Genomic DNA, 26,604 nt, shown 5'->3' with positions numbered 1-26,604 from the left:
TTGCAGCATCATGCATTACCTGTCCAGGCTTCTTCTCCGCGCTATCTTCATCCTCACTATCTTCATGGCCATTCTGAAGATATAGGGCGCGGGACCCGGGGATGAAGACAGCGCGGAGAAGCCTGGACAGGTAATGTATGATGCTGCTGCTTGTCAAATCGTCGGTCGCCCGCCGCGTACCGCTATTCAACCGTAGCAATTTGCGGTGGGGGAACGATGATTTTAGGTCTGGCCCTAAATGAACAATCAGCCGGCGACAGGATCATCGGCTGATCGTTCTCTCTATTTCACTGAATGATAATCAGCTGAGTCGGGCCAAATGGGGCCGATCCGGCCGATTATCTTTACTGTGGAATAGGGCCCTAACTTTGAGAATCTTGCGGATGTCTCAGTATAGATCTACAGGTAATGGCCCTATTTCACGGGTCGTTCAGAGGAGAAAACGAGCGCTCTCGGCTGCCCGGGTGTTTGCTGATCGTCTGGGCAGCCCTATTCAACGGAGCGACGGCAGCAGATTGTTGCTGTATCAGTCACTTGTTTTTCAACATGTTGAAAAACAAGCGACTGCAACGATCAGCCGACATGAACGATGTCGGCTGATCGTTGCACTCTATTCCACGGGACGATTATTGTCCGTAGCGGCCGATATCGGCCGAATACGGACGATAATCGTTCTGTGGAAAAGGGCCTTTAGGATTCAGTCATCTTGCAGATGCTTTGGACATCTTATGAATGTCTCTAAAGAGCCCTGCCGGGACAGATGACTCAGCATGTCAAAAATATCTTAGCAGAACTCTGCAGGAGCAATTTCAGCAACATGGAGCCCTGAGATTTCTACCTCCTACCTCAAATTTTGGGGGAAGATGCAACTTCCTGGTGAAAGAATTAAGAATATGTTACAAAACAGCCCTTTTATAGCTTTCGAGTTATGCAGAAATTTCATGGACTTTTTTTTTTTTTTTTTTTTTAAACACAAATTGTCACAGGTCTAGGGGGAAGAGCCCCAGAGGGACAGTTCTAGGGGGAAGAACCCCAAAGGGACAGTTCTAGGGGGAAGAGCCCCAGAGGACAGGTCTAAGGGGAAGAGCCCCAGAGGGACAGGTCTAGGGGGAAGAGCCCCAGATCTAGGGGGAAGAGCCCCGGAGGGACAGGTCTAGGTGGAAGACCTACAGGGGAAGAGGTCTAGGGGAAGAGGTCTACGGGAAGAGCCCCAGAGGGACAGGTCTAGGGAGAAGAGCCCCAGAAGAACAGGTCTAGGGAGAAGAGCCCCAGAAGGACAGGTCTAGGGGGAAGAGCCCCAGAGGGACAGGTCTAGGGGGAAGAGCTGTAGAGGGACAGGTCTAGGGGGAAGAGCCCCAGAGGGACAGGTCTACGGGATGAGGCATCTAGGATCTAGGGGATCAAACACAGAAGGATAGGTCAATGGGATGAGGGAGAGAAAAAAATCTCATACAAAGGCTCTTAAAGCAAAATCACTTATAACTTACCATATTCAGCGGGTGGAGTATAGAAGTCTTTGGAAGGGGATGAGGGGAGAGGTCCACATATATTGTCCCGTTCAGTTGTACCAGGCTTCAGGACTGTCAGGCCCAGAGCTGAGCAGTTGGTATGGGTCTTACATCTCAAAGTACTTGAAGGCACATCAGAATAAGTACCGTGGGCACATGTCTTACATTTGACATTTTCAGTCTCACTTCCCTTTTTCCTTACACCCCATCCTATGGGGCACACAGTGTGGTTAACACAGGTGCCATTGAGGAGGTACGTTGCAGATGGACATGAGCACTCACGGTCAGACAAGGCAGAACAAGGCATTTTCATGACCATTGGTGGTTCACATGGTGGACTACAATTATGGCACCTGTCATTCCCATTCTCGTGTCTTGTAAAGGTGCCATTGGGACAAGGGCTACACTCTCGAAGGGCAAACTGGGTACAATGTTTGGAAACGTATGTTCCAGCTGGACATTTGTCACATGTTACATTTATCTTCGACACGGGATTGGTGTAGAGATATTTCCCAGATGGTAGAATCATTGTCTTTTTATCAGAAAATTGCACTGGCTGACTTCCCGTGGTTTCAAGATGGAAAAGTAGAATCTAAAAAAGGAAAGGAGAAAAAAATATTTTTATTATGGAAGCAGTTCAACAATGTACCAACAATTTCTTAGTTTATAAGTAATGCATCAATGAGAGTCCATCAACTAGTAATGCCTTAGGCTATGTTAACATTAGCACCCCTAGCAGGTAGTCTTACCATACATACTAAAGTTTAAAGCGTAACTGTCATGTTTTTTTTTATTGCTGAAATCAGTAGTATAAGCGATTTTAAGAAACTCTGTAATAGGTTTCATCAGCCAAAAAAGCCTTTTTCTGTACTCAAGAAGCAATCTCCCAGCCTCCCCCCCTGACTTCTTATCTGTGCATTATAAGGCAAACACGTCTTCATTACAGAGAAGCCAGTGAAGACAGGTTCTGCTCTCTCCATTGTAAACCTATGAAGGGGGGAGGGGCTGAGGGAGATGAGGGAGCAGGAAGAGGTGACATGAAGGTCAGCTGTTTGTAGACTCTCTGGGCACCTAAAACGCTAAATTCAGGTGTCAGAAAAGTCAGTGCTTATCTATGAACTTACTGAGAGAAGATTGCAGGGTGTTGTGCTGTGCAGAAATCCTCCGTGCTCAGTCACTCCTAACAGCCCCTCCCCTCTCCATAGCCACATAATAGAGACAGAAATCCTGCTTCTTGTGATGTGAGGGGGGAGGCTGGGAGATTGCTTTTTCAGTCCAGAAGGAAACTCTTTTAGTACATAAAACCTATTACAGAGTTTCTTAAAATCGCTTGTACTGTTGATATTTAATGTTTTCAGAAAAATGGCCCTGAAATGACAGTTACGCTTTAAATAGGTTATGTTTATTTGACCATTGGAGGTCCAACCAATCAAAAGAACAGGGGTACTATGTATCCCTGGTTCAATGGAGCGGTTCAACTTAAAGGGTACTATTACATGAAGTGATTTTTCAACTATTAACGATCAACAAACTCAAACGACCGCTATGGCGAACAACCTGAAATCGTTCACCCAATTACACGGAACGATAATTGTTACTTATTATCGTTATTGCGTTTGACCTGTTGTTGAAACTGCGTTCGCCACTACTGCGAACAATTGAACAACATCTTATTACATGGAAACGATTTGCAAACAAACAATCAAAAATAAAAATAGGTCCAAATTCTATTAAATGATTTCTCAGTGGCCGTTTAATCGTTGTCTGCTATTACACTAAACGGATTATCGTTGAAATCCGAAGTATTTAACAATTTTTCGAATTATGATCGTTCTGTGTAATACCACCCAAATCAACTCAATGGAGTTAGGGCACCATTACACGGAGCGATTGTCGTGCGAAAAATTGTTATATCGTTCAAATTTAAACGATAATTCTATGTAATGGCAGGCAACGATCGAAAAATTGTTTGTATGTCATTGATTGTTGATTTAGATCTGAACCTAAAATTATCGTTAATCATTCGCTGCAATTCCACATTCATTCGCTCAAGTTCTGCATTTGTTCACTAATCGTTTAGTGTAATTGCACATTGATCATTGTTTTGCTGGGATCAGAACGAGTAAATGATCATAATAAGGAACGCAATAACGATCAATTATCATTCTGTGTAATATGGTGAACAATTTCAGATTAACGATAAACAATCTCGTTTGCGATCATTTATCGTTAGTCGTTAAAAATCACTCCGTGTAATAGGACCCCGTGTCTCGTGGAGCTGAATGATGTGGCAGCTCCGCTTCATTTAAAAGAGGTACAATTGACCCCTGTTCTCATAATCAGTGAGGATCCCAAAAAAATCAGGTAGTGAGCATCCTCTTTGGAAAACCCTTATGATGGTGCATCTATAGGGTACATCATAAGCATCTGATAGGTAGATGTCCCATTCTCCAAAGGATGAGCATGAGTGCTGCTCTCTCCATTATGGTCTACAAGAGTTATTAGAATATCCAGGGTATCCATTTTCCTAAAAATTCCCCATTAAATGACAGATTTAAGGCTCACGAAAGTACTAACCAATACTGAGAAGGTGGTATACAGTCATCAACAACTTCCAACTTTTTAGAGAACTCCTGAATTATACAGTATATAGGCACTTGTTTCCCTGGAGGATCTGGATTTCCGTTCTACCTGAGTGATACCTTTAATAACACGTCCGCCGATGACGCACCAGTACGCCTCCTGATTTCAGCTTCTGTTAATGAACGTTAAATTGTTCGTAATAAAACAGGCAAATAAATCATTAGATACAACCTGTTTAGCTGATGACTAAGTCCCATGAATAACCCGATAGTTTCCGCAAACACACGTCGTCACCGGCTTCATCTCTCTCGTAACCCTTTGTTACTGGCAGGAGCCGGGATGACCTCACCGTTTAGTTACAGGAACCTTACAAATGAATAACTAGATGCATTCCTGGAGGCTGACGGGACATGTGAAAGGGAATTCTGTGTAATAAAGTCCCGAGCTATCAGAGATAACAAAGGTGCAACATATATTTATAAGGGAAGCTTGTAGAAAATACTACATGACTTATCCATGGTGTTAAAATTTAAGACTGTACAACGTTGCATCTAAGTACCACACCAAGGTAGATCTTCAGAACTAGCTAATAGATCCCGATCCTTCTAGCTGACTAATAAGAACAGGTTCTCCTGTAAATATATCCGTTATAGAACCGCATGGAGTACCAAAAGACGTATAGACAATTCCCACCGAGATGGGAAACAGAACTCTTCTTAAGTCAAGGAGTTCCACCAGCTCACCATATGATGTGGCTGCTCCCACCCATTGAGTAGTCCCAATAATGCAGCATAGCCAAGTGGGATCACGTGATATAAATGACAGGATATTTATAGGCTTTTCCAATTCAGCATTTTGGGGTATTGTTGATGGGTGAGGTTTCCGTTACTGGCCACAACCTCAATAATTTGGACGGATTTTGTATAGATGCCGCAATGTATACAACACAGATTCCAATGACAGAAGGTAGAAAGCAATATCTCCCTGTTCTATAGAAATGTAAGTTCTACGCGGCTCATTAAGTATGTATGTGTGTGTGAAGGGGGGGGGGGGGGGGGGGGGGGGGATACAATTCTTTCAGGCACATCGGATGAACTTGGAAGTCTGTTCACGGTAACGGAATAAAGAAAATCACTTCTATTCAGATTCGTTTTTCAATTAACCTAAGATTAACATATAATCTATACACAGCTGATAAAATAGATTTCTTCTTGTTATTCTGAGTAATGCAAAGGGATGAGAAGTGAGGTAAAGGGTATACAGGAGAACAGGGGTATACAATGGGGAGACAGGAAGGAGCTCCAATGGGTATGACAAACTGCAAGGTTAGCAAGTTTGGGAGGGGGGGGGTGTAACGTGAGTGCAACTCTGGAATATAATACAGAATGTAACTTAGGATCAGTACAGGATAAGTAATGTAATGTATGCACACAGTGACCCCACCAGCAGAATAGTGAGTACAGCTCTGGAGTATAATACAGGATGTAACTCAGGATCAGTACAGGATAAGTAATGTAATGGTATGTACACAGTGACCCCACCAAAAGAATAGTGAGTGCAGCTCTGGAGTATAATACAGGATGTAACTCAGGATCAGTACAGGATAAGTATTTAAACAATTACAGGGTTATTCAACTTTTTATGGATTTAAGGCTATTCTGAAGGGCTCTACAGATTGTTCACAGTTTGAAATAAATAAAAATCTAATTTTATGTGTTTGTCCTCCAGTAATTTCACGTACTACACCGGTCTCGAGCCGATCCCTATCAGGGAGGAGTGTAGTGTAACCAGTCATTCAAGCTTTTTGTTTTAAGGGCAGATGAAAGCAGAGCGCATATAGTAACTGCTGAAAATATCATAAAACAAGGAAAATATTATTTTACACTAAGAAGCCAGATGCACCACATCCTGTCACCAGTACACAGACGATTATAAGCTAGGGGAGGGGGGTTACAAGAGAAGATTGGGGAACTGAGAGGAGACCTGATAAGCTGAGGATGCAGAATAATCTGCTCTGGCTGCTGCCATGGAGAACAAACAACAAACACAAGGTGCAGACTCATAATAAGGCTATAAAAGCCTACAACATAATACATGCAAATGGCTTTTAAAACTCAACAGCTTCAAACCTGACCAGGACTCTTCCTGGGAAATAACCAGAACATAGCATTCTGTTTATACTAAATGCCATTCATGCCAATGTTTCACGCCCAGCAGGCCTCTTACTTACTGAGGAGGTATCCGACATATAAACAAATGGGGTTGCTACCAACAGTAGAATTTCCTAGCAATGGGGTTGGCACAGGTGTAAATTGAAGCTCCCGGGTCCCAATGAAAAATCTGTAACGGGGATCTAACCTACCATGTGGTCTTTGGGTTTGGGTGAAACTCTTACTACTGCCCCTCTGCTAGCTATGGGCCTGGAATATAGGGTAAATCTGGCGATGGCACAAGGAAACGGGGTAGGTATTTGGTATTCAACAAATGGTACCAATGACCGTCTTCAATGCTAATACTTAGTTGATCCCACTAAAGATGAGGGTCCAACTACCAAGTGGTGGTCTTCAATGGTCATTTTCAGCACCAACACTTGGTTGTTCCCAGTATACGAGGGTCCAACTTCTAACTATTTGTCTTTAGTAGTCATCTTCAGTATCGACACTTGGCTGTTTCACGCATAGGTGGGAGTCCAGTTTTCAAGACATGATTTGACTCATCAATGAAACACAACCTCAATTATCTTACTGTACACACACTTTTGACATGTTTAAAGGAGTTTTTCAATTACCCCTATATCACATCTATCCAGCTGAGACAAACCCGCATTAGAAAAGTCTATTATGAGTTATATGTAGGGATCCTACCGCAAGATCTGCTCATGCTCAGCTCTTACTAGATAGGTGTCTGCTAAAATTAATGGGCCTACCCATTGTGGAGGGCCAAAATTGGGGACTTTATTATATGTCTTAAAACACCCCATCAGGGCCTTTAAGGGGGAGGTGTCTATCTAAACCAGTTGAGGGAAAAAAGCTTGTCCCCCACCCAACACCTCTACTAGTATAAATGGTTTTAAAAAGTCGACCACAAACCTCAGGCCTCGAATATACTTAAAAGCTGATCAAAGAGGATGTGGGGAGTATAAAAAAAACAACGCCCCAACAAGAACTCAGGAAGAAACACGTCAGAATATTTTCACATAGTCCAGATGTTAGTTTTAACACCTTCTTCTAAATGTAGAATCAAAAGGTCAGTACTATGGTGCAGTAATTCATGAGCGAGACTGTTCCTTCTTCATTCTGACCACAAACATCCGTGGCGAAACCACCCTGGTACTGAGACATTATTACTTTTAGAAATTCCACTGCAGTGCCCATGCCTCAATATTTATGACCAAGACGAGTTACTGATAGATATGGCTTCTATCATACTTCCCGGCCAAACCCTCAATTCATAAAGAAAGTCAAAGCTCCATTTCGCGTTCCCTGCCTAAAAAATTTTTGGGCACATTGTAGTGACTTTACATTTCAAAATTTGCAACTGTAAAACACATGGATTAAAGCTGCCCGATCCCTTGCTTCTGCTGTTCAGATGATGCTCGGGTTCCCGCTGATCTCCACTTACTGGTCCAGATCTCAACACACAGATAGTGCCACTGACCCAATCAGCTACTGCAGTGCTGACCTGCCACTTATAGGCTCTTTGGGGAGACCAGGATGTGGACCTGGCACTGATGATAAGAAAGGACCAGCACACCGTCAGAGCAGTGTCAGCAGCATAGGATAGAGTAGGAAAGTACCCTGTTTAAGCCAACCTGAGCACTTTAAAACAGTGCTGCTAGACAGACCCTTCATACTGAGGATTAAAAGAAACACAGCTACTTTCTTTAAAAAAACAGCACACCCCCTGTCCTCAGGTTGCGTGTGGTATTGCAATTCAGCTCTATTCACTACAATGAAACTTAGCTGTAAAACCCTCACCCAAACAGGACAAGAGTGATGCTGTTTCTGGAAGAAAGCAGCCATGTGTTTTTAACGATGACAACCCCTTTAACACAATTTAGATATGATCCAGAACACAAGAATTGTCCCCCAGCCTTCTCCTAAGACTCCTAACCTGCCTAGTCATGCATTGATATGGGGGCAGATATGTTGCTGATGTTATTGGTGTATATGAAGACATGGGCGACTTAGCAGAATAATTTCTTGTTTTGTTAGGGTACAGATCCCTTTGCACCGACTTGCTGACTTATTTAAGAGCGTCCCGTGTTTGCTTCACGTGACTAAAGAGTTTATGGCCCTAAAACAACAATTTTACGACAGTAAATAAAGCTGTCACCCTGATGACACGTGGGTCACGCCAAGCCTCCTCGAGACTGCTCGTAACATCTGCTTTCAACACTACGCTTGAACGCCAACAAGAAGCCGTAAATATATCGCAGTTGTTACCCAGAAGCATAAAAAACACCTTTATCACCCAGTCAGGCTCATCAATAATACAGATCGCAGATAAAGCTGCAGGAACCGGAGGAAACGGGCAAAATAAATTGTATAAATGAGCTTTATCACGTAGGCGGTCTCCAAAGCGCATTTTTATGGTTATTTTTTTTAAATGCTGTTCAGAATTTCCTTGAAGTGACTGAATAAAAAAATGGGGTGTTGTCCATCAGTCAGTCAACAACTCTAGCAGTAGGCCAGGGCTTTACATGACTTTTTCATTGGCGTCTGGGTAGAGGAGTTGTCCAATCCACTTGCCCACCTTCTACCTTCTCCAGGAGGCATTTGTTTTATCTTCCCCTCCTTCCAGGTTCTGTTCCATCCGTTTCGAGGCCATCAGGGTTTCCATCGACTTTGTGACATTAGACATTGACATGTCTTGAACATTAGTCCCCCGAAGCCTCATGAATTCCATTAGAGTCAATGAGTTTCATCAGAACCCGTATAGATCCATAACAGTCATCATGATGCTAATGTGAACACACCGAAGAACAACAGATCTAGGGAAAGGGAGGGGCTCTAGCATTAGTCACCCAGCCAAACTAGATCTCGCTCCTTCATAGAGGCTACACCCAATGGAGGACTTTACTTGACTGATTTAAGAACTTCTTTTATTCTTTAATTTTGGTGAAATGATCTTCATTATGGACAACAGGTCATCACTGCGATGGAGTCGAGAAATGTGTTATCAGGTCAATGGTTCATTTATGAGGATATAGAATATGATTATAAGCTGTAGACATCATTATATGAAGATGCTTATGAGAAGGAATGAACAAAACTACTTGAAAATTTCCTGGTTCACAAACAACCTCTCTGGACATGAATGTTCTCAGAAGACCTTTTGAGGGATTAAGGATTGTGCCTTGTCTTTGTTCAAAAAAAAACAATAGAAAGCCACTGGTCCCCAAGGACTAAGGGCCCTATTCCACGGGACGATTATCGTTCACATAATCGTTATCGATTAACGATCTCAAACGACCGCTATAGCGAAAGACCTGAAAACGTTCACTCATTTCCATGGAACGATAATCGTTACTTATGATCGTATTTGCGATAGTTTTTTATTCGCTATTTCTTCGCTATTGCGTTCGTATCTACAGCGAACGACGTCTTATTCAATGCGAACGATTTGCAAACGAGCAACGATAAAAATAGGTTCAGGTCTTATAAAGCGATCAACGATTTCTCGTTCGGTCGTTAATCGTTAACTGCATTTCAACCAACGATTATCGTTTAAATTCGAACGATTTAACGATAATCTGAACGATAATCGTCCGGTGGAATAGGGCCCTAATTTGCAAAACTACCGATGAAAAATGTGTTTATTACCTGGATTGTGATGGAGTTGCATCAGTCGCAGACCAGTACGAAAGTACGAAAGTTTTACTGAAGTAAAAAGTGAATTGGGTGTAGGACCTGCATCCCAAAGAATATACAATGCACTGTTCAGGGATATGTCCTTGGTGATATATTAGACGAGGGCATCTATACCCTTGCCATCCTTGGTCTCATGGCACCCTGGTCATAAACGGACAACCAGTTACTTCATCCCAATGGTTCCTAAGTCAAGAACATGCACCACATGCTGAAATCTGCGCAGATTAGGGTAGTTAGTCAAAAACTTAGCATTGGAATGGTTAAAAAGAACCACATCCAAGGGCATGTTCATGGTCTGCAAAATCTGCTTTGGAAAGAAACCATCCATCAAGTCTCTAGACGGCCCTCGGATGCCTCAGTCATTTTTGCAAAAGGAAGTGAACATTTTTTTTTATGTCTGAATAATTTCCCGCTCAGGAACATCTTGAGTATTTCTAGCAGAGCTTATGAACAATGATGTTTGATGCTAGCCTACAGGCTAGCTGGTCTACACGAATGATTGCTTTCCAGAAATAACAAGAAATCAATGAAGTCGGGATTGCATGCACTCATCAACAAGACAATGATGGCTTGATGGGACGTCGTCTAGTCATGATCTTATCTGGACCGAGCTGATGAGACTGGTATCGACGTTATTGTTACCAATGGCTCCTACACCAGCTGCAAGCTTCTTTTTATCCTGTCTGGTCAGTACTATGGTGCACTCATTCATGAGCAAGACTGTTTCATCTTCATCCTGGTGGCGAAACCACCCTGGTACTGAGAGATTTTTACTTTTAAAAAATTGCTCTGACAATATTTACGACCAAGAAGAGCCACTGATAGACATGGCTTCTCTCATGCTTCCCTGCCAAACCCAATATTTATATCCATAAGCACCGTACCTTACATATATATGCACCATACCCCATTCTCTTGTTACAATTTTTTTTGATACATTGTAGTAACCGTACTGAAAATTTTAACTGTAAAAACTTGTTGATTAGAGTTGCTGATTCCTTTACTACTGCTGTTCAGATGGCGCTCGGGTCCCCACTGATCTCCACTTCCTAGATCCAGATCTCGACACACAGGAGATTCCACTGAACCAATCAGCTGCCATAACGTTGACCTGTCTCAGCCGGGAGAACAGGGATAGAGACCAGATACTGAAGATAAGCAGGAACCCAGACATTGTCATAACAGTGTCAGCAGGGCAGAATAGGGTATTAGAGTACCCTGGTTATGCCAACCTCAGCTCTTTAATTAGTATAGCGGATCTGTCAGCTCTGCTGTTTGGTGTAGTAGAGCGATGACTCAATAGCTCTTTGGCTCTGGCCCACATAAGATGTAGAGCATGGAGGTGATACGTTATGCTGTGCTGAGTTATGGGATAGTCCACGTGTCTGCAGGGAATGGATATAACTCACATAGTAACAGCCTCAATTGTCGCTAAACAGGATTGCGTGACACGGATCACTGCAGAAGCCGGATATCACGGTGAAGAAAACAAGCGTAAATCCCAGCCTAAAGGAACGTGACTCATCCACACTAGAGATGACAAAGACTGGCACAGGGCTAGTGTCAATGGCATATTCTGCAGGAATGACGGGACGGAACCTGGGCTTGTCCTGAGAGCAACATCCACCCACTGATCTAACAGAAGATGCTGAGGCTGCAGTGCAACAATGGAGGTTACAGGGTCGAATCTGCAGATGAAGCTTTTACTGCATCTCCAAGAGCAGGGATAAAGCTGGAGAGGAGGATGGGCTGCCGGGAACGTGTGAGAAAGATGGGAATGCCTTCCGGCTCCCATAATATATTTCATTCTGTAAAAGCATCTTTGTTTCTCCAATCTAATAATATAAGTGATGGGCATACAAGCTGCTATCAAGAACCTCTATGTGACTAAACCGGGAAGTCTGATCCATTGCTTGTTTGGAACCCAATTATGCCAGGGTAGGAGTGGTGTACTAATGCACATTTTTTTGCGCAAAAACAGAAAATTTGCGCAAAGCCCTTTATAAATCTTGCAGACTTTCTACAACGTGCATAAAAACTCATTATTAGCCAAAAATATAGAGCAAAGTCATTGATAAATGTCCCCCATACAGTTGGGATTTCAGAGATAAAAGTTGGGATATCAAGAGGAAACTCCAGTTCTTTGTTCTTGAAAGTATTCTTTCAAAATATCACCCATAGCCTTAACTTTTGATAACTACTTGCTATTGCTACTTAAAGGGTTGCCTAGTTTGGGATGACCCAACCAGAGCACAGGGTCAACCTATATAGTGTCCTAGGATAACCTAACTGGTGTCCTAGGATAATTCAACAGATTTCCTATGATAACCCAACTGGTGTCATGGCATAACCCAACCCATGCGCTAGGATAACCAAACCAGTGTCCTAGAATAACCCAAACCGTGTCCTAGGATAACCAAACCAGTGTCCTAGAATCACCCAAACCGTCTTCCTAGAATAACCCAAACCGTGTCCTAGGATAACCCAACCTGTGTCCTAGAATAACCCAAACCATGTCCTAGGATAACCCAACCAGTTTCTTAGGATAACCCAACTAGCAAATTGGCATACCTTAAGTGGTGTTTTGGGACAACTTATATAGCTCCTTGGGGCAACCCATCTAGTTTCTCAGCACAATCCAACTAGCCTCATGAGATATCCAAGTAGCATCAAGGAATAACCCAGCTATGTCATAGAATAACCTCAGCTAATGTCAAGGGATAAGCCAACTAGTGCCTTGGGATGAAACAATCTAAATATCAAGGTCACGCTACTTTGTTCTAAAGGGTCATGGACTCCATGAGTGTTAGTTTGATCTCTTCAAAACCTATAATTATTAGTACATTAATAGGGAATGAATAGCTTGGGACAACCCAACCAAACCTAAAACACAACTTTACCAGTGCCATGGGACAATTTAACTGGCCCTCTTGGATAGCCCAACCATGTCCTTGGGATAGTCAAACTAGATTCATTAGTTATTCACATAAAGCTATCTCTGGCATTGCCTCACTTTCGGGCACAACAAAGGTTATCAACAATTAGAAATCAACGCTCTCTGGGAAATCCCTGTAGTTCTAAAATGTTCAAATGTCTATTTAGTACCAACATCATACCAAGCCATATGACATACAATACCATGGAGTCCCATGCATTTAGCTATAGCGTCCACAAATACATTAGTCAAAAGTCAGTGCCCCTACATACAACGACCTCCCGGAACTGACCTTCAATGGTCCACCAATAAGACTGCATGGTATTTCCCTATCTATATACAGTATCCTGGGTCATTGCTCTATAGTCCTGGGTCTGTCAGATCGTTGCTTCCACTGATTCTTCTACCCATTATCCTCCTTACTTCTCTCTTACTTCAGACAAAGAGATTGAAATCAATGTCAATTAGAGGAGCAACCTGATGAATTGCTACCTAATAATTGCTTGAGAAAGGGTCCAGATAAAAGACAGCAGGACAACAACGGCCATTACACTGCTTTAGTGAAAGCCGCAAGGATCAAAAGGGGACTCCGCTCACGTCTTATTTTTGGCACGTTTGGCATGTGAGCTGGGAGAGCTGAAATATTTGGAATTATCGAGGCTCGGTAAGTAAGCCATCTAGGAGATCGACCTTCTAGTACGGCCTTAGGCTGCGTTCACACTACGTATATTTCAGTCAGTATATTTCGGTCAGTATTGCAACCAAAACCAGGAGTGGATTAAAAACACAGAAAGGATCTGTTCACACAATATTGAAATTGAGTGGATGGCCGCCATATAACAGTAAATAACTGCCATTATTTCAATATAACAGCCGTTGTTCTAAAATAACAGCAAATATTTGCCATTAAATGGCGGCCATCCACTCAATTTCAACAGAGCCTTTCTGTGTTTTAATCCTCTCCTGGTTTTGGTTGCACTACTGACTGAAATATACTGACTGAAATATACATATACTGACTGAAATATACATAGTGTGAACGCAGCCTTAAAGCGTAACTGTCATTTCAGGGTCACTTTTTTTTAAAACATTAAATATTAACAGTTCAAGCGATTTTAAGAAACTCTGTAATAGGTTTTATAAACCAAAAGAGTTTCCTTATGGACTGAAAAAGCAATCTCCCAGCCTCCCCCCTCACTTCAGAAGAAGCAGGATTTCTGTCTCCATTATGTGGCTATGGAGAGGGGAGGGGCTGTTAGGAGTGACTGAGCACGGAGCAGTCTTGCAAAGCACAACACCCTGCAATCTTCTCTCAGTAAGTTCATAGATAAGCACTGACCTTTCTGACCCCTGAATCCTGCGGTTTAGGTGCCCAGACAGTCTACAAACAGCTGACCTTCATGTCACCTCTTCCTGCTCCCTCATCTCCCTCAGCCCCTCCCCCCTTCATAGGCTTACAATGGAGAGAGCAGAGCCGTCTTCACTGGCTTCTCTGTAATGAAGACGTGTTTGCCTGATAATGCACATATAAGAAGTCAGGGGGGGGAGGCTGGGAGATTGCTTCTTGAGTACAGAAAGAGGCTTTTTTGGCTGATAAAACCTATTACAGAGTTTCTTAAAATCGCTTATACTACTGATTTCTGCAATAAAAAAAAATATGACAGTTACGCTTTAAGACCAGCTACTGTCTTCATTTATGGTAATAAGCTCCTCTATCTAAAGGTCCTATTACACTAAAACTGGGTTCACACTACATTTTTGCACTCCGTTTTTTGCAAAAAACGGATGAAAGAAACGGATGCATTTGTGTGCCTCCGTTTTTCCATTGACTTCCATAACAAAATAAAAAGGGATCAATACAGATCATTTTTTTTAACGGACGCAAAAATGAAGTTGACTATGTTTTTGTGAACATTAAAAAAAATGGATCAATTTTTTTTGTTTTGTTTTAATAAAGGAAGTCAATGGAAAAACAGATCAAAACGGATGCACACAAATGCATCCGTTTCTTCATCAGCTTTTTGCAAACAAAAAACGGACTGCAAAAATGTAGTGTGAACCCAGCCTAAGCGATTATCTGCTGAATCAGGCTGATTCAGGGAGATATCGCTTTGTGTAATAAAGGCAACGATCAGCTAAAAAGCTGATCATCGGCTGCTTATTGTCCTTCAACAAGTTTAAAAATCATCGGCTGACTGTGCATCGCTCCGTGTAACAGTGATCCGTGGCCGGCGGCTGTTGACTGTGTACAGAAAATACTTACCTGTCCAGGCTCCTCCAGTGTCCTGCAGCCTTTTTCTTGCTCACCGCAGCTTATTAAGCAGTCTCTAAAGTGACAGGCCACTCAGCCAATCACTAGCCACAGAGCTGTCCTGACTTGGCTAGTGATTGGCTGATCGGCCTGTCATCTCAGAGAACGGTTAGGAGGTGTTCAGCAGCGGCTCCGGTCAGCAGGCAATAGGCACCAGCGCAGCCTGGACAGGTAAGTATACATGTTTATTATTTTCAAAATAAAGCAAGGACTGCACAGACATCGCTAATGATATATACACAGCCCTTTTCACGTGATAATCGAGGCATCTAAGAGGCTCTGTAAGTGAATGCTGATCCAGCAGATTGGCATTTGCTTATACATCATATCGGGCCATGTAATAGAGTCCTAAGACTTCTCCTGTGTTGCTCCCTTTCTAAAGAGCGCTCTCTCCATTCCATAAGAGTAGCCATCAGTGTAGAAAGCTTTAAAAGGGTTTTAAAAACCGGCCACGTCAAGGAAGCTATTACAAATGCCTGCTGATAAATAGTGTTGAGTAAACCTGTTAAAAACTGTTTGGGTTCTGCAATGTACTCTGAACCCGAATGCTCATTGTTTGATTTCCCGCAACTGGAGAAGTTGGATGCTGCCCTAGGGAGTCCTGCAAAACATGGATACGGCATTAGGCTGGGTTCACACTACGTATATTTGAGGCTGTATTTTTGAGGCTGTATAGCAACCAAAACAAGGAGTGGATTGAAAACACAGAAAGGATCTGTTCACATAATGTTGAAATTGAGTGGATGGCCGCCATTTAATGGCAAATATTTGCTGTTATTTTAAAACAACGGCTGTTATATTGAAATAATGGCCGTTATTTACTGTTATATGGCGGCCATCCACTCAATTTCTACATTGTATGGACAGAGCCTTTCTGTGTTTTCAATCCACTCCTGGTTTTGGTTGCTATGAGGACCTGACATGAGGTCCAAATACAGCCTCAAATATACATAGTGTGAACCCAGCCTTAGGCTGTATCTTTGTTTTTTTCTGGCAGGCCTAGGGCGGCATCCAACTTCTAATTTCGCTGGGAATCCAACATAGTTTGACTAAGTCCACTTAAAGGGGTAGTGCGGCGCTCAGAAATTATTCACAGAATAACACACATTACAAAGTTATACAACTTTGTAATGTATGTTATGTCTGTGAATCGCCCCCTTCCCGTGTCCCACCACCCCCACCCGTGTACCCGGAAGTGTGTAGTGCATTATACATTACCTGATCCAAGTCGCTGCCGCCCGTCCCCCCTCCGCCGCGTCACAACTGTGCTCAGCCGCGATTGGCCGCCCGAAGAAGACGTCACTCGCTGAAGATCGGGGACGGGTGTCGGCACGTGACAGGTGAGTATAGCGCACCACACTTCCGGGTACACGGGTGGGGGTGGTGGGACATGGGGAAGGGGGCCATTCACAGACATAACATACATTACAAAGTTGTATAACTTTTTTCACCAAATAACACATTGTTGTGTGTGTTTTTTAAGTGAAGATAACGTGATCAACCCAAGATGGCGGCCGGGTTGACAGTGATTCCATAAGTATAGTGCATCACACTTCCGAGTCCGCGATCGGGGAGGGGGGGGGGGGGGGGCATTCACTTAAATATCACACATTACAATGTTGTATAACTTTGTCATGTGTGTTATTTAGTGAAAAAAATCCTTTTGACTGCACTACCCCTTTAACATTAGTGATGAACTCTACTGAAAACAGATAGCACTGAAACTTGCCAACCATGCCAATTTTGCCAGAGTTAACCAGAAGACTAGACTACAAAAGAAAAAGTACTGCTGTTCCGATGGTGCCTGGTTCCCACTGCTCACACAAGAAAGTGCCGCTTAGGTATCTGAAAAACATTGGCGCTATGGCCCATGATTAGCCGAGAACTTTCTTGTCATCAGGAATAAGCCAGCATAGAGGAAATGGTGGCAGCAGGAGATCGTAACATGCGGGCACAGCTTTTTGATTTCACTTGTTCAGCCTATCCTGGCCACTATTTTAAATTCCTGAACAACCATTTTAACTCACCAACCTTCTAATGATAATGAGATGACTTTGTTCATCCTATCCCAGTCTATACAGCAAAGCTGATAAGCGAGCTGCAGGAAACAGGAAGAGTCGGCCTGTTAAGTGTGTGCCAGTAGCCTGTGGAAACTAGAATATTTGAATATTTTGAGATAACCACATACAGTATAGTATATAGGCTAAATAACCCCAAAATTAAAACCTTGCTTTGAATAAAATGTAATTGTTCCTTCCCTATACATATTACTATGTTGATGCTTTTAGGCCTCAGGGTTCCTAGACAGTTCCATATACAAACAGATCTGCCCTAGTCTACAAGTGTGGGACGTCTGCAGACATGGGGACCATAAGTGCGGCGTGTCCGTGTCACCACACAAGACAATAGAGAGGAATCTCCTCAACGTTTCAGCATTCGGCAGCAGATAGTTTGTTTCCTTGTTCGCCAACGGCGCAATATAAAAAGATACAATTGATGGTCTATAAAAATAATGACAGGTTACATAGTAACCGGCAGGAAGGTTATGGAGTCATGAGGAGAGGACGTGCTGACTCATGACTACCTCTTCAGGCGATGACGTGTTCCCACTAACAACAGAGACTCCAAAATATCAATTCTTTCAGTACTTATGAGCTGATGTATGCCCTGCAGGAAGTGGTGTTTTCTTTCCAGTCTGACACAGTGCTCTCTTTGTTGCCACCTCTGTCCATGTCAGGAGAAGTTTTCTATGAGGATTTGCTGCTGCTCCGGACAGTCCTGACATGGACAGAGGTGGCAGCAGAGAGCACAGTGTCAGAGTGGAAATCTTCATTTAAATCAATGGGATGCAATAGCAGACATGGCCTCTTAAAGAGATTGGCGCTGTTTTGATAAATCAGACCCTTTTCCCTAATCCCAAACAACCACTATCAGATATTATAAAATCTGCCCCCTGTGACCACATGTATCTCATCATCCCGTATGTGGCTGACACATGTATATACTGTATTAGAAGGAACATAAGCTGAACAAATAACCTCCATCTTGGTGTCGTCTTCAGTTCCTGGATGGAGACGTTCTAAACAAGACGGATGTGCGGATTATACACACTGACAGACTATAGGGATTAGCCCTGTGTTATAGGATTACAATAAACCATAAACAATATTTGACGCTCTATGCAGTTTGCAAACCTGAAACGTATGGACAAGGAAAGGAGACGGAGACCTTCATGTGACTTCTATGTAACCGCACACACCCAATATCACTATAGCCGGGAGGAGAGAAGAAACATGGCCGACGCTGTGTGCCACATTGTAAGAAAGTGATAACACTATGGCCTCCTCTCATCACAGGTTACATAGAGAAATCATCCACATAAAGATTCACTGTGTACATACATTACTGATCCTGAGTTATTTCCTGTATTATACTCCAGAGCTGCACTCACTATTCTGCTGGTGGAGTCACTGTGTACATACATTACATTACTTATCCTGTACTGATCCGGAGTTACATCCTGTATTATACTCCAGAGCTGCACTCACTATTCTGCTGGTGGGGTCACTGTGTACATACATTACATTACTTATCCTGTACTGATCCTGAGTTACATCCTGTATTATACTCCAGAGCTGCACTCACTATTCTGCAGGTGGGGTCACTGTGTACATACATTACTGATCCTGAGTTACATCCTGTATTATACTCCAGAGCTGCACTCACTATTCTGCTGGTGGGGTCACTGTGTACATACATTACATTACTTATCCTGTACTGATCCGGAGTTACATCCTGTATTATACTCCAGAGCTGCACTCACTATTCTGCTGCTGGGGTCACTGTGTACATACATTACTTCTCCAGAGCTGCACTCTCTATTTAGCAGGTATTAGATCTGAGCGCTTGCTGTGGTGATTTGCATTCTGGGAATTGTAGTTATCTGATCTGTGAATACGGATGCTAGCAGTAACTCTAGCCGGTAATGTGCACACAGCCTGCATGTGGTGTATTGTGCTGGTATATATGTAGAACGCTGAGTTATCGTACACTGTTGTCTGCAGTCAGCACTACATCTCCCAGCATGCCCTGACAGCCTGCAGCTTTATTACCATGGCTCTGAGGTCATACAGGAACATGCTGGCCCCTCTGTGCATTTAAGAAACATGTCGGGATCTCCCATAGCAACTAATTATTCTAAATAACTGAAGTCTAGTTTGTTGCTATGGGTAACACTGATTCTTTACTGTCACAGCACTTCCATCACCCAGAGTTGTTTTAAGGGATTAAACCCCTGCCCCTTAAAATTACACCTACATGGCTGTATAAAGAACAGTCTGGGCTAGGCGGCCGCATTGGTCATCACCCAGCTTTCCTGGAGACAGATGAGGTCCAAAGCTCCTGGGGGGTGTCACCTGATTAGCTCCAGTGACCTGTGTGACCCTAATGTACCCCGACACATCCATCAAGGCACCAGGGGTCACATCACTAACCGGCTGGGGTGACGCATGGACATCTAGTGTGACATCCCCCCCAAGTACAGCACTAGCCCCTGCCCCCCAAGGACAGCCCCAGCCCCCCAGGGACAGTGACCAGAACCAGGCTAAAGAACTGCCTGGAGACTGGACGCTGCAGAACCTCTTGGAATAGGCACCAATATATATTATACAATACATCAGTATAGCTGAGGGATGGTCAATTATAGGCGTAAGTCAGATATCCATACACAGCTGCAGAATATTGTGGAACCTCAATACACATATGCAAAACTTCTTACATTTTCCCATACACTGCTGCAGAACCTCTTAGATCTCTATACAATGTTGCAGAACCTCTTAGATCTCTATACACTGCTGCAGAACCTCTTAGATCTCTATACAATGCTGCAGAACCTCTTAGATCTCTATACACTGCTGCAGAACCTCTTAGATCTCTATACACTGCTGCAGAACCTCTTAGATCTCTATACAATGCTGCAGAACCTCTTAGATCTCCATACATTCCTGCAGAACCTTAGATTTCTATACACTGCTGCTGAACCTTAGATCTCTATACAATGCTGCATAATCTCTTAGATGTCTATACACTGCTACGGAACCTTAGATGTCTATATGCTGCTACAGAACCTCTTGGATCTCTATACACTGCTGCAGAACCTCCTAGAGCTCTATACACGGCTACAGAACCTTAGATCTCTATATGCTGCTACAGAACCTCTTAGATCATCATACACTGCTACAGAACCTCTTAGATCAGACCTGCAGCTGTTGCAAAACTATAATTCCCATCATCCCTGGACAGCCAAAGCCAACATTTTAGCTGTTCAGGGATGATGGGAATTGTAGTTTTGCAACACCCTCCCATAAACTGCTGAAGAACCTCTTAGACTTCTATATGCTGCTGCAAAGCCTCTTATATTTCTATACACTGTTGAAGAACATCTTATATTTGTATATACTGCTGCAGAACCTCATATTCCTATATACTGCTGCAGAATCTCTTGGATTCCTATATACTGCTGCAGAACCTCTTCTATTCCTATATACTGCAGCAGAACCTCTTAGATGTCTATACACTGCTGCAGAACCTCTTAGCCCTCTATACACTGCTGCAGAACCTTAGACCTCTATACACTGCTGCAGAACCTCTTATATTCCTATACACTGCTGCAGAACCCCATATTCCTATACACTGCTGCAGAACCCCATATTCCTATATACTGCTGCAGAACCTTATATTCCTATATACTGCTGCAGAACCTCTTGGATTCCTATATACTGCTGCAGAGCCTCTTAGTTTTCTATATACTGCTGCAGAACCTCTTCTATTTCTATATACTGCTGCAGAACCTCATATATTCCTATACACTGCTGCATGCCCTCTTGGATTCCTATATACTGCTGTAGAACCTCTTGAATTCCTATATACTGCAGCAGAACCTCTTGGATTCAAATATATAGCTGTAGAACCTCTTGGATTCCTATATACTGCTGCAGAACCTCTTATATTCCTATATACTGCTGCCGAACCTGTTATATTTCTATACACTGCTGCACAACCTCTTGGATTCCTATATACAGCTGCAGAACCTCTTGGATTCCTATATACTGCTGCAGAACCTCTTATATTCCTATACACTGCTGCAGAACCTTATATATACCTATACACTGCTGCAGAACCTCTTATATTCCTATACACTGCTGCAGAACCTCTTAGATTCCTATATAATGCTGCAGAACCTCATATTCCTATATACTGCTGCAGAACCTCTTGGATTCCTATATACTGCAGCAGAACCTTTTTCTTCTCTATAAACTGCTGCAGAACCTTTTAGATTACTATACACTGCTGCAGAACCTCTTAGATTACTATACACTGTTGCAGAACGTTCTAGATCTCTATAAACTGCTGCAGAATCTCTTATATTCCTATATACTGCTGCACGCCCTCTTGGATTCCTATATACTGCTGCAGAACCTCTTGGATTCCTATATACTGCTGCAGAACCTCTTATATTCCTATATAGTGCTGCAGAGCCTCTTGGATTCCTATATACTGCTGCAGAACCTCTTGGATTCCTATATACTGCTGCAGAACCTCTTGGATTCCTATATACTGCTGCAGAACCTCTTGGATTCCTATATACTGCTGCAGAACCTCTTGGATTCCTATATACTGCTGCAGAACCTCTTGGATTCCTATATACTGCTGCAGAGCCTCTTGGATTCCTATATAGTGCTGCAGAACCTCTTGGATTCCAATATACTGCTGCATGCCCTCTTAGATTCCTATATACTGCTGCAGAACCTCTTGGATTCCTATATACTGCTGCAGAACCTCTTGGATTCCTATATACTGCTGCAGAACCTCTTGGATTCCTATATAGTGCTGCATGCCCTCTTGGATTCCTATATACTGCTGCAGAACCTCTTGGATTCCTATATACTGCTGCAGAACCTCTTGGATTCCTATATACTGCTGCAGAACCTCTTGGATTCCTATATACTGCTGCATGCCCTCTTGGATTCCTATATACTGCTGCAGAACCTCTTATATTCCTATATACTGCTGCAGAACCTCTTGGATTCCTATATACTGCTGCAGAACCTCTTGGATTCCTATATAGTGCTGCAGAACCTCTTGGATTCCTATATAGTGCTGCAGAACCTCTTGGATTCCTATATACTGCTGCAGAACCTCTTGGATTCCTATATACTGCTGCAGAACCTCTTATGTTCCTATATACTGCTGTAGAACCTCTTGGATTCCTATATAGTGCTGCAGAACCTCTTGGATTCCAATATACTGCTGCATGCCCTCTTAGATTCCTATATACTGCTGCAGAACCTCTTGGATTCCTATATACTGCTGCAGAACCTCTTGGATTCCTATATACTGCTGCAGAACCTCTTGGATTCCTATATAGTGCTGCATGCCCTCTTGGATTCCTATATACTGCTGCAGAACCTCTTGGATTCCTATATACTGCTGCAGAACCTCTTGGATTCCTATATACTGCTGCATGCCCTCTTGGATTCCTATATACTGCTGCATGCCCTCTTGGATTCCTATATACTGCTGCAGAACCTCTTATATTCCTATATACTGCTGCAGAACCTCTTGGATTCCTATATACTGCTTCAGAACCTCTTGGATTCCTATATAGTGCTGCAGAACCTCTTATATTGCTATATACTGCTGCAGAACCTCTTGGATTCCTATATACTGCTGCAGAACCTCTTGGATTCCTATATACTGCTGCAGAACCTCTTGGATTCCTATATACTGCTGCAGAACCTCTTGGATTCCTATATAGTGCTGCAGAACCTCTTGGATTCCTATATAGTGCTGCAGAACCTCTTGGATTCCTATATACTGCTGCAGAACCTCTTGGATTCCTATATACTGCTGCAGAACCTCTTATGTTCCTATATACTGCTGCAGAACCTCTTGGATTCCTATATACTGCTGCAGAACCTCTTGGATTCCTATATAGTGCTGCAGAACCTCTTGGATTCCTATATACTGCTGCAGAACCTCTTATGTTCCTATATACTGCTGCAGAACCTCTTATGTTCCTATATACTGCTGCAGAACCTCTTGGATTCCTATATACTGCTGCAGAACCTCTTGGATTCCTATATACTGCTGCAGAACCTCTTGGATTCCTATATACTGCTGCAGAACCTCTTGGATTCCTATATACTGCTGCAGAACCTCTTGGATTCCTATATAGTGCTGCAGAACCTCTTGGATTCCTATATACTGCTGCAGAACCTCTTATGTTCCTATATACTGCTGCAGAACCTCTTATGTTCCTATATACTGCTGCAGAACCTCTTGGATTCCTATATACTGCTGCAGAACCTCTTGGATTCCTATATACTGCTGCAGAACCTCTTGGATTCCTATATAGTGCTGCAGAACCTCTTGGATTCCTATATACTGCTGCAGAACCTCTTGGATTCCTATATACTGCTGCAGAACCTCTTATGTTCCTATATACTGCTGCAGAACCTCTTGGATTCCTATATACTGCTGCAGAACCTCTTGGATTCCTATATAGTGCTGCAGAACCTCTTGGATTCCTATATACTGCTGCAGAACCTCTTATGTTCCTATATACTGCTGCATGCCCTCTTGGATTCCTATATAGTGCTGCAGAACCTCTTGGATTCCTATATACTGCTGCAGAACCTCTTGGATTCCTATATACTGCTGCAGAACCTCTTGGATTCCTATATACTGCTGCAGAACCTCTTGGATTCCTATATAGTGCTGCATGCCATTAGCCATTGGATGTCCTGTCCCTGTGAAGAGGTTGTGCAGCAGCTGCAGTAGCAGGGGTGAGGCCTGGCACACAATGGCGGGCACTCACCAGCAGGCAGATGCCAGCAGCAGCAGCAGCAGATGTCCGGGCGCTGCGCCCCTTCCTCTCCCAGGTCGCCCCCATGGCCGCTCCGGTCCGGGCGGGGGTTAGCTCATGCTCCGGGCGGCTCTCAGCAGTATCCGGGCTGGGGGCCGCAGTGCCAGGGCTCCGGCAGGGCAGGCTGGCAGCGGGCGGGTACTCGGGGCTGGATGGCACATAGACCGGCGGCCATCTCTGAGCCGGAGCTGCCACTCACCGGCTCCACGGGCAGCGGAGGACTGAGTCCTCAGTGACAGGCAGCCGGGAGCAGGCGGAGGACGCCCCGCCCACCGTGACGTCACAATGAACCTGCGCCCGCCCCGCCCACAGCCTGTGCCCCGGTGACTGCACACAGCTGATGATCTCACCGCCCGGTTATGTTACCTCATTACCGGCATCTCATGTATAATGGAGAACGGGAGCCTGACCGGAGCAGCCTTGTGCAACAGCCACACACTGCAGCCATGACGCTGCAATCTCCCCTTTAAATAACAATACCTTGAGTCATGCACTTCCAATAACAGGCTGACAAGCCCTTTAAGCAGGAAACCTCTCACCTGACCCCGGTATCTTATAGATGAGGAGAACAGAGACCCAAGCTGAGGAGGAGGGGGGTGCAATGATCTAGAAGCCGCCTATGTGTGAACATAGCCTTAAAGGGAATCTGTCAGATGGAACTCAGGTTCCAAACTGCAGACACATAGCTGCTAGGACCAGGAGACACATGGTACATGGCCATACTTGATAATCATGGACCTAGGCCGGACTGAGAGCAAAAAGCCAAAAAACCCCGCCTCCATGACTCTTCCCCACTGCGGATAAAGGTGCTCATTATGACCAAATAAAGACATAGAGGCCATACATGAAGGTATTCGGGCATATAATGTATTGCAGCTTCCCTCAGGCAAAGTTTTTGCATGATGTTTTTTTTGGGGGCTGTAAAAATCTTACAAAAACACCCAAAAATTGGCCAGCAGTTTTTCATGCTCATTTTAGTATAAGTCATGTGATTGCTTCATGTGATTTCAAGATTTCGATTGAAGAATTGGGGGGGCACTAGAAAAATTTGTGCATAGACATGACTTTTTCTAGTCATAGTCGTTATGAATGTAGTCGTAGTCGTGATTTATTTAGTTGTTTTCATTATTTATGTAGTGGTGATGTATGTAGTCGTAGTCGTGATGTATGTAGTCGTAGTCATTATTTATGTAGTTGTAGTCGTGATGTATGTAGTTGTAGTCATGATGTATGTAGTTGTAGTCGTGATGTATGTAGTCGTAGTCATTATTTATGTAGTTGTAGTCGTGATGTATGTAGTTGTAGTCATTATTTATTTGTAGTCGTGATGTATGTAGTCGTAGTCGTGATGTATGTAGTTGTGACGTATCTAGTCATAGTCGTGATGTATGTAGTCGTAGTCGTGATGTATGTATTGACTGAGTCCAATTACCGGTCCGTATCCGGAAGCAGTTCCTTATTAGACTGACCTTAGAGTCTCTGTTCCCAGGCGGCTTCTTATTATGGATTATACCGCTTGCAGGAGAGAGACGGATACACGAGGATCGCAGCCGGTGTAACACAGGAATTTATTGAGGAATCCTCAGAACTTCATATAAAAAAACAGTTCTCCAAGGGCAATAATAACTATGACATCATCAGCAAATCGGCAAATAACACACTCCAGATTAACCTAAAAACTGGTGACCTTATGTGGTAATATGGAAACCCCTGGGATCTCTTTAAAGGGGTTGTCCAGCGAAAACCTTTTTCTTTCAAATCAACTGGTGTCAGAGAGTTATATAGATTTGTAATTTACTGTACTTCTATTTAAAAATATCCAGTTATCCCATACTTATCAGCTGCTGTACGTCCCGAGCAGTAGCAAATCCCCAGAGAAAACCTCTCCTGCTCTGGACAGTTCCTGACATGGACAGAGGTGGCAGCAGAGAGCACTGTGCCAGACTGGAAAGAATACACCACTTCCTGCAGGACATACAGCAGCTGATAAGTACTGGAAGACTGGAGACTTTTAAATAGAAGTAAATGACAAATCTATATAATTTTCTGACACCAGTGGATTTGAAAGAAAAAGATTTTCACTGGACAACCCCTTTACCTATACTGGTTAGAACCAGTATATACCAGTTAACCTTCCTTTAACAATGGTTACATTGATCAGGAATGACCCTATGTGAGACTATGACCAGTATATACCTCCCCACTCACCGGAGGATCCTGTCCTCATTGCTCCATATACATCCAGCCTGACAACCAAGACAAAGGAGGACGCCTGAGGGCAGACACTGCGGACACCTGGGGGGAGATTTATCAAACATGGTGTCAAGTGAAACTGGCTCAGTTGCCCCTAGCAACCAATCAGATTCCACCTTTCATTTTCCAAAGAGTCTGTGAGGAATGAAAGGTGGAATCTGATTGGTTGCTAGGGGCAACTGAGACCCTTTCACTTTACTCCATGTTTGATAGAT

At 43.4% G+C, this 26,604-nt stretch overlaps 1 protein-coding gene across 2 annotated transcripts in view; it reads right to left on the bottom strand.

Annotated features, from left to right (window-relative positions):
* Positions 1 to 26,400, bottom strand: part of TNFRSF21 (TNF receptor superfamily member 21) — a 66,670-nt gene extending 40,270 nt beyond the window's left edge. Inside the window, exons 1-2 of one of the 2 annotated variants that reach the window (XM_069975833.1) lie at positions 26,345 to 26,400; positions 1,488 to 2,100 (exon numbers count right to left, since the gene is read on the bottom strand). In XM_069975833.1, the coding sequence (XP_069831934.1) occupies positions 1,488 to 2,037 (550 nt within the window). In that variant the 5' untranslated portion in view covers positions 2,038 to 2,100; positions 26,345 to 26,400. Of the gene's footprint in view, positions 1 to 1,487; positions 2,101 to 24,088; positions 24,387 to 26,344 lie in introns of those variants that run through there. The other variant, XM_069975832.1, reaches the window with a different exon arrangement.
* Positions 26,401 to 26,604: the final 204 nt, after the last annotated feature.

This window comes from Dendropsophus ebraccatus, chromosome 6, assembly GCF_027789765.1.
Source record: "Dendropsophus ebraccatus isolate aDenEbr1 chromosome 6, aDenEbr1.pat, whole genome shotgun sequence".
Lineage (NCBI taxonomy): Eukaryota > Metazoa > Chordata > Amphibia > Anura > Hylidae > Dendropsophus > Dendropsophus ebraccatus.
The sequence above is the reverse complement of the archived record's forward strand: the minus strand, read 5'-3'. Positions and strand labels throughout refer to the sequence as shown.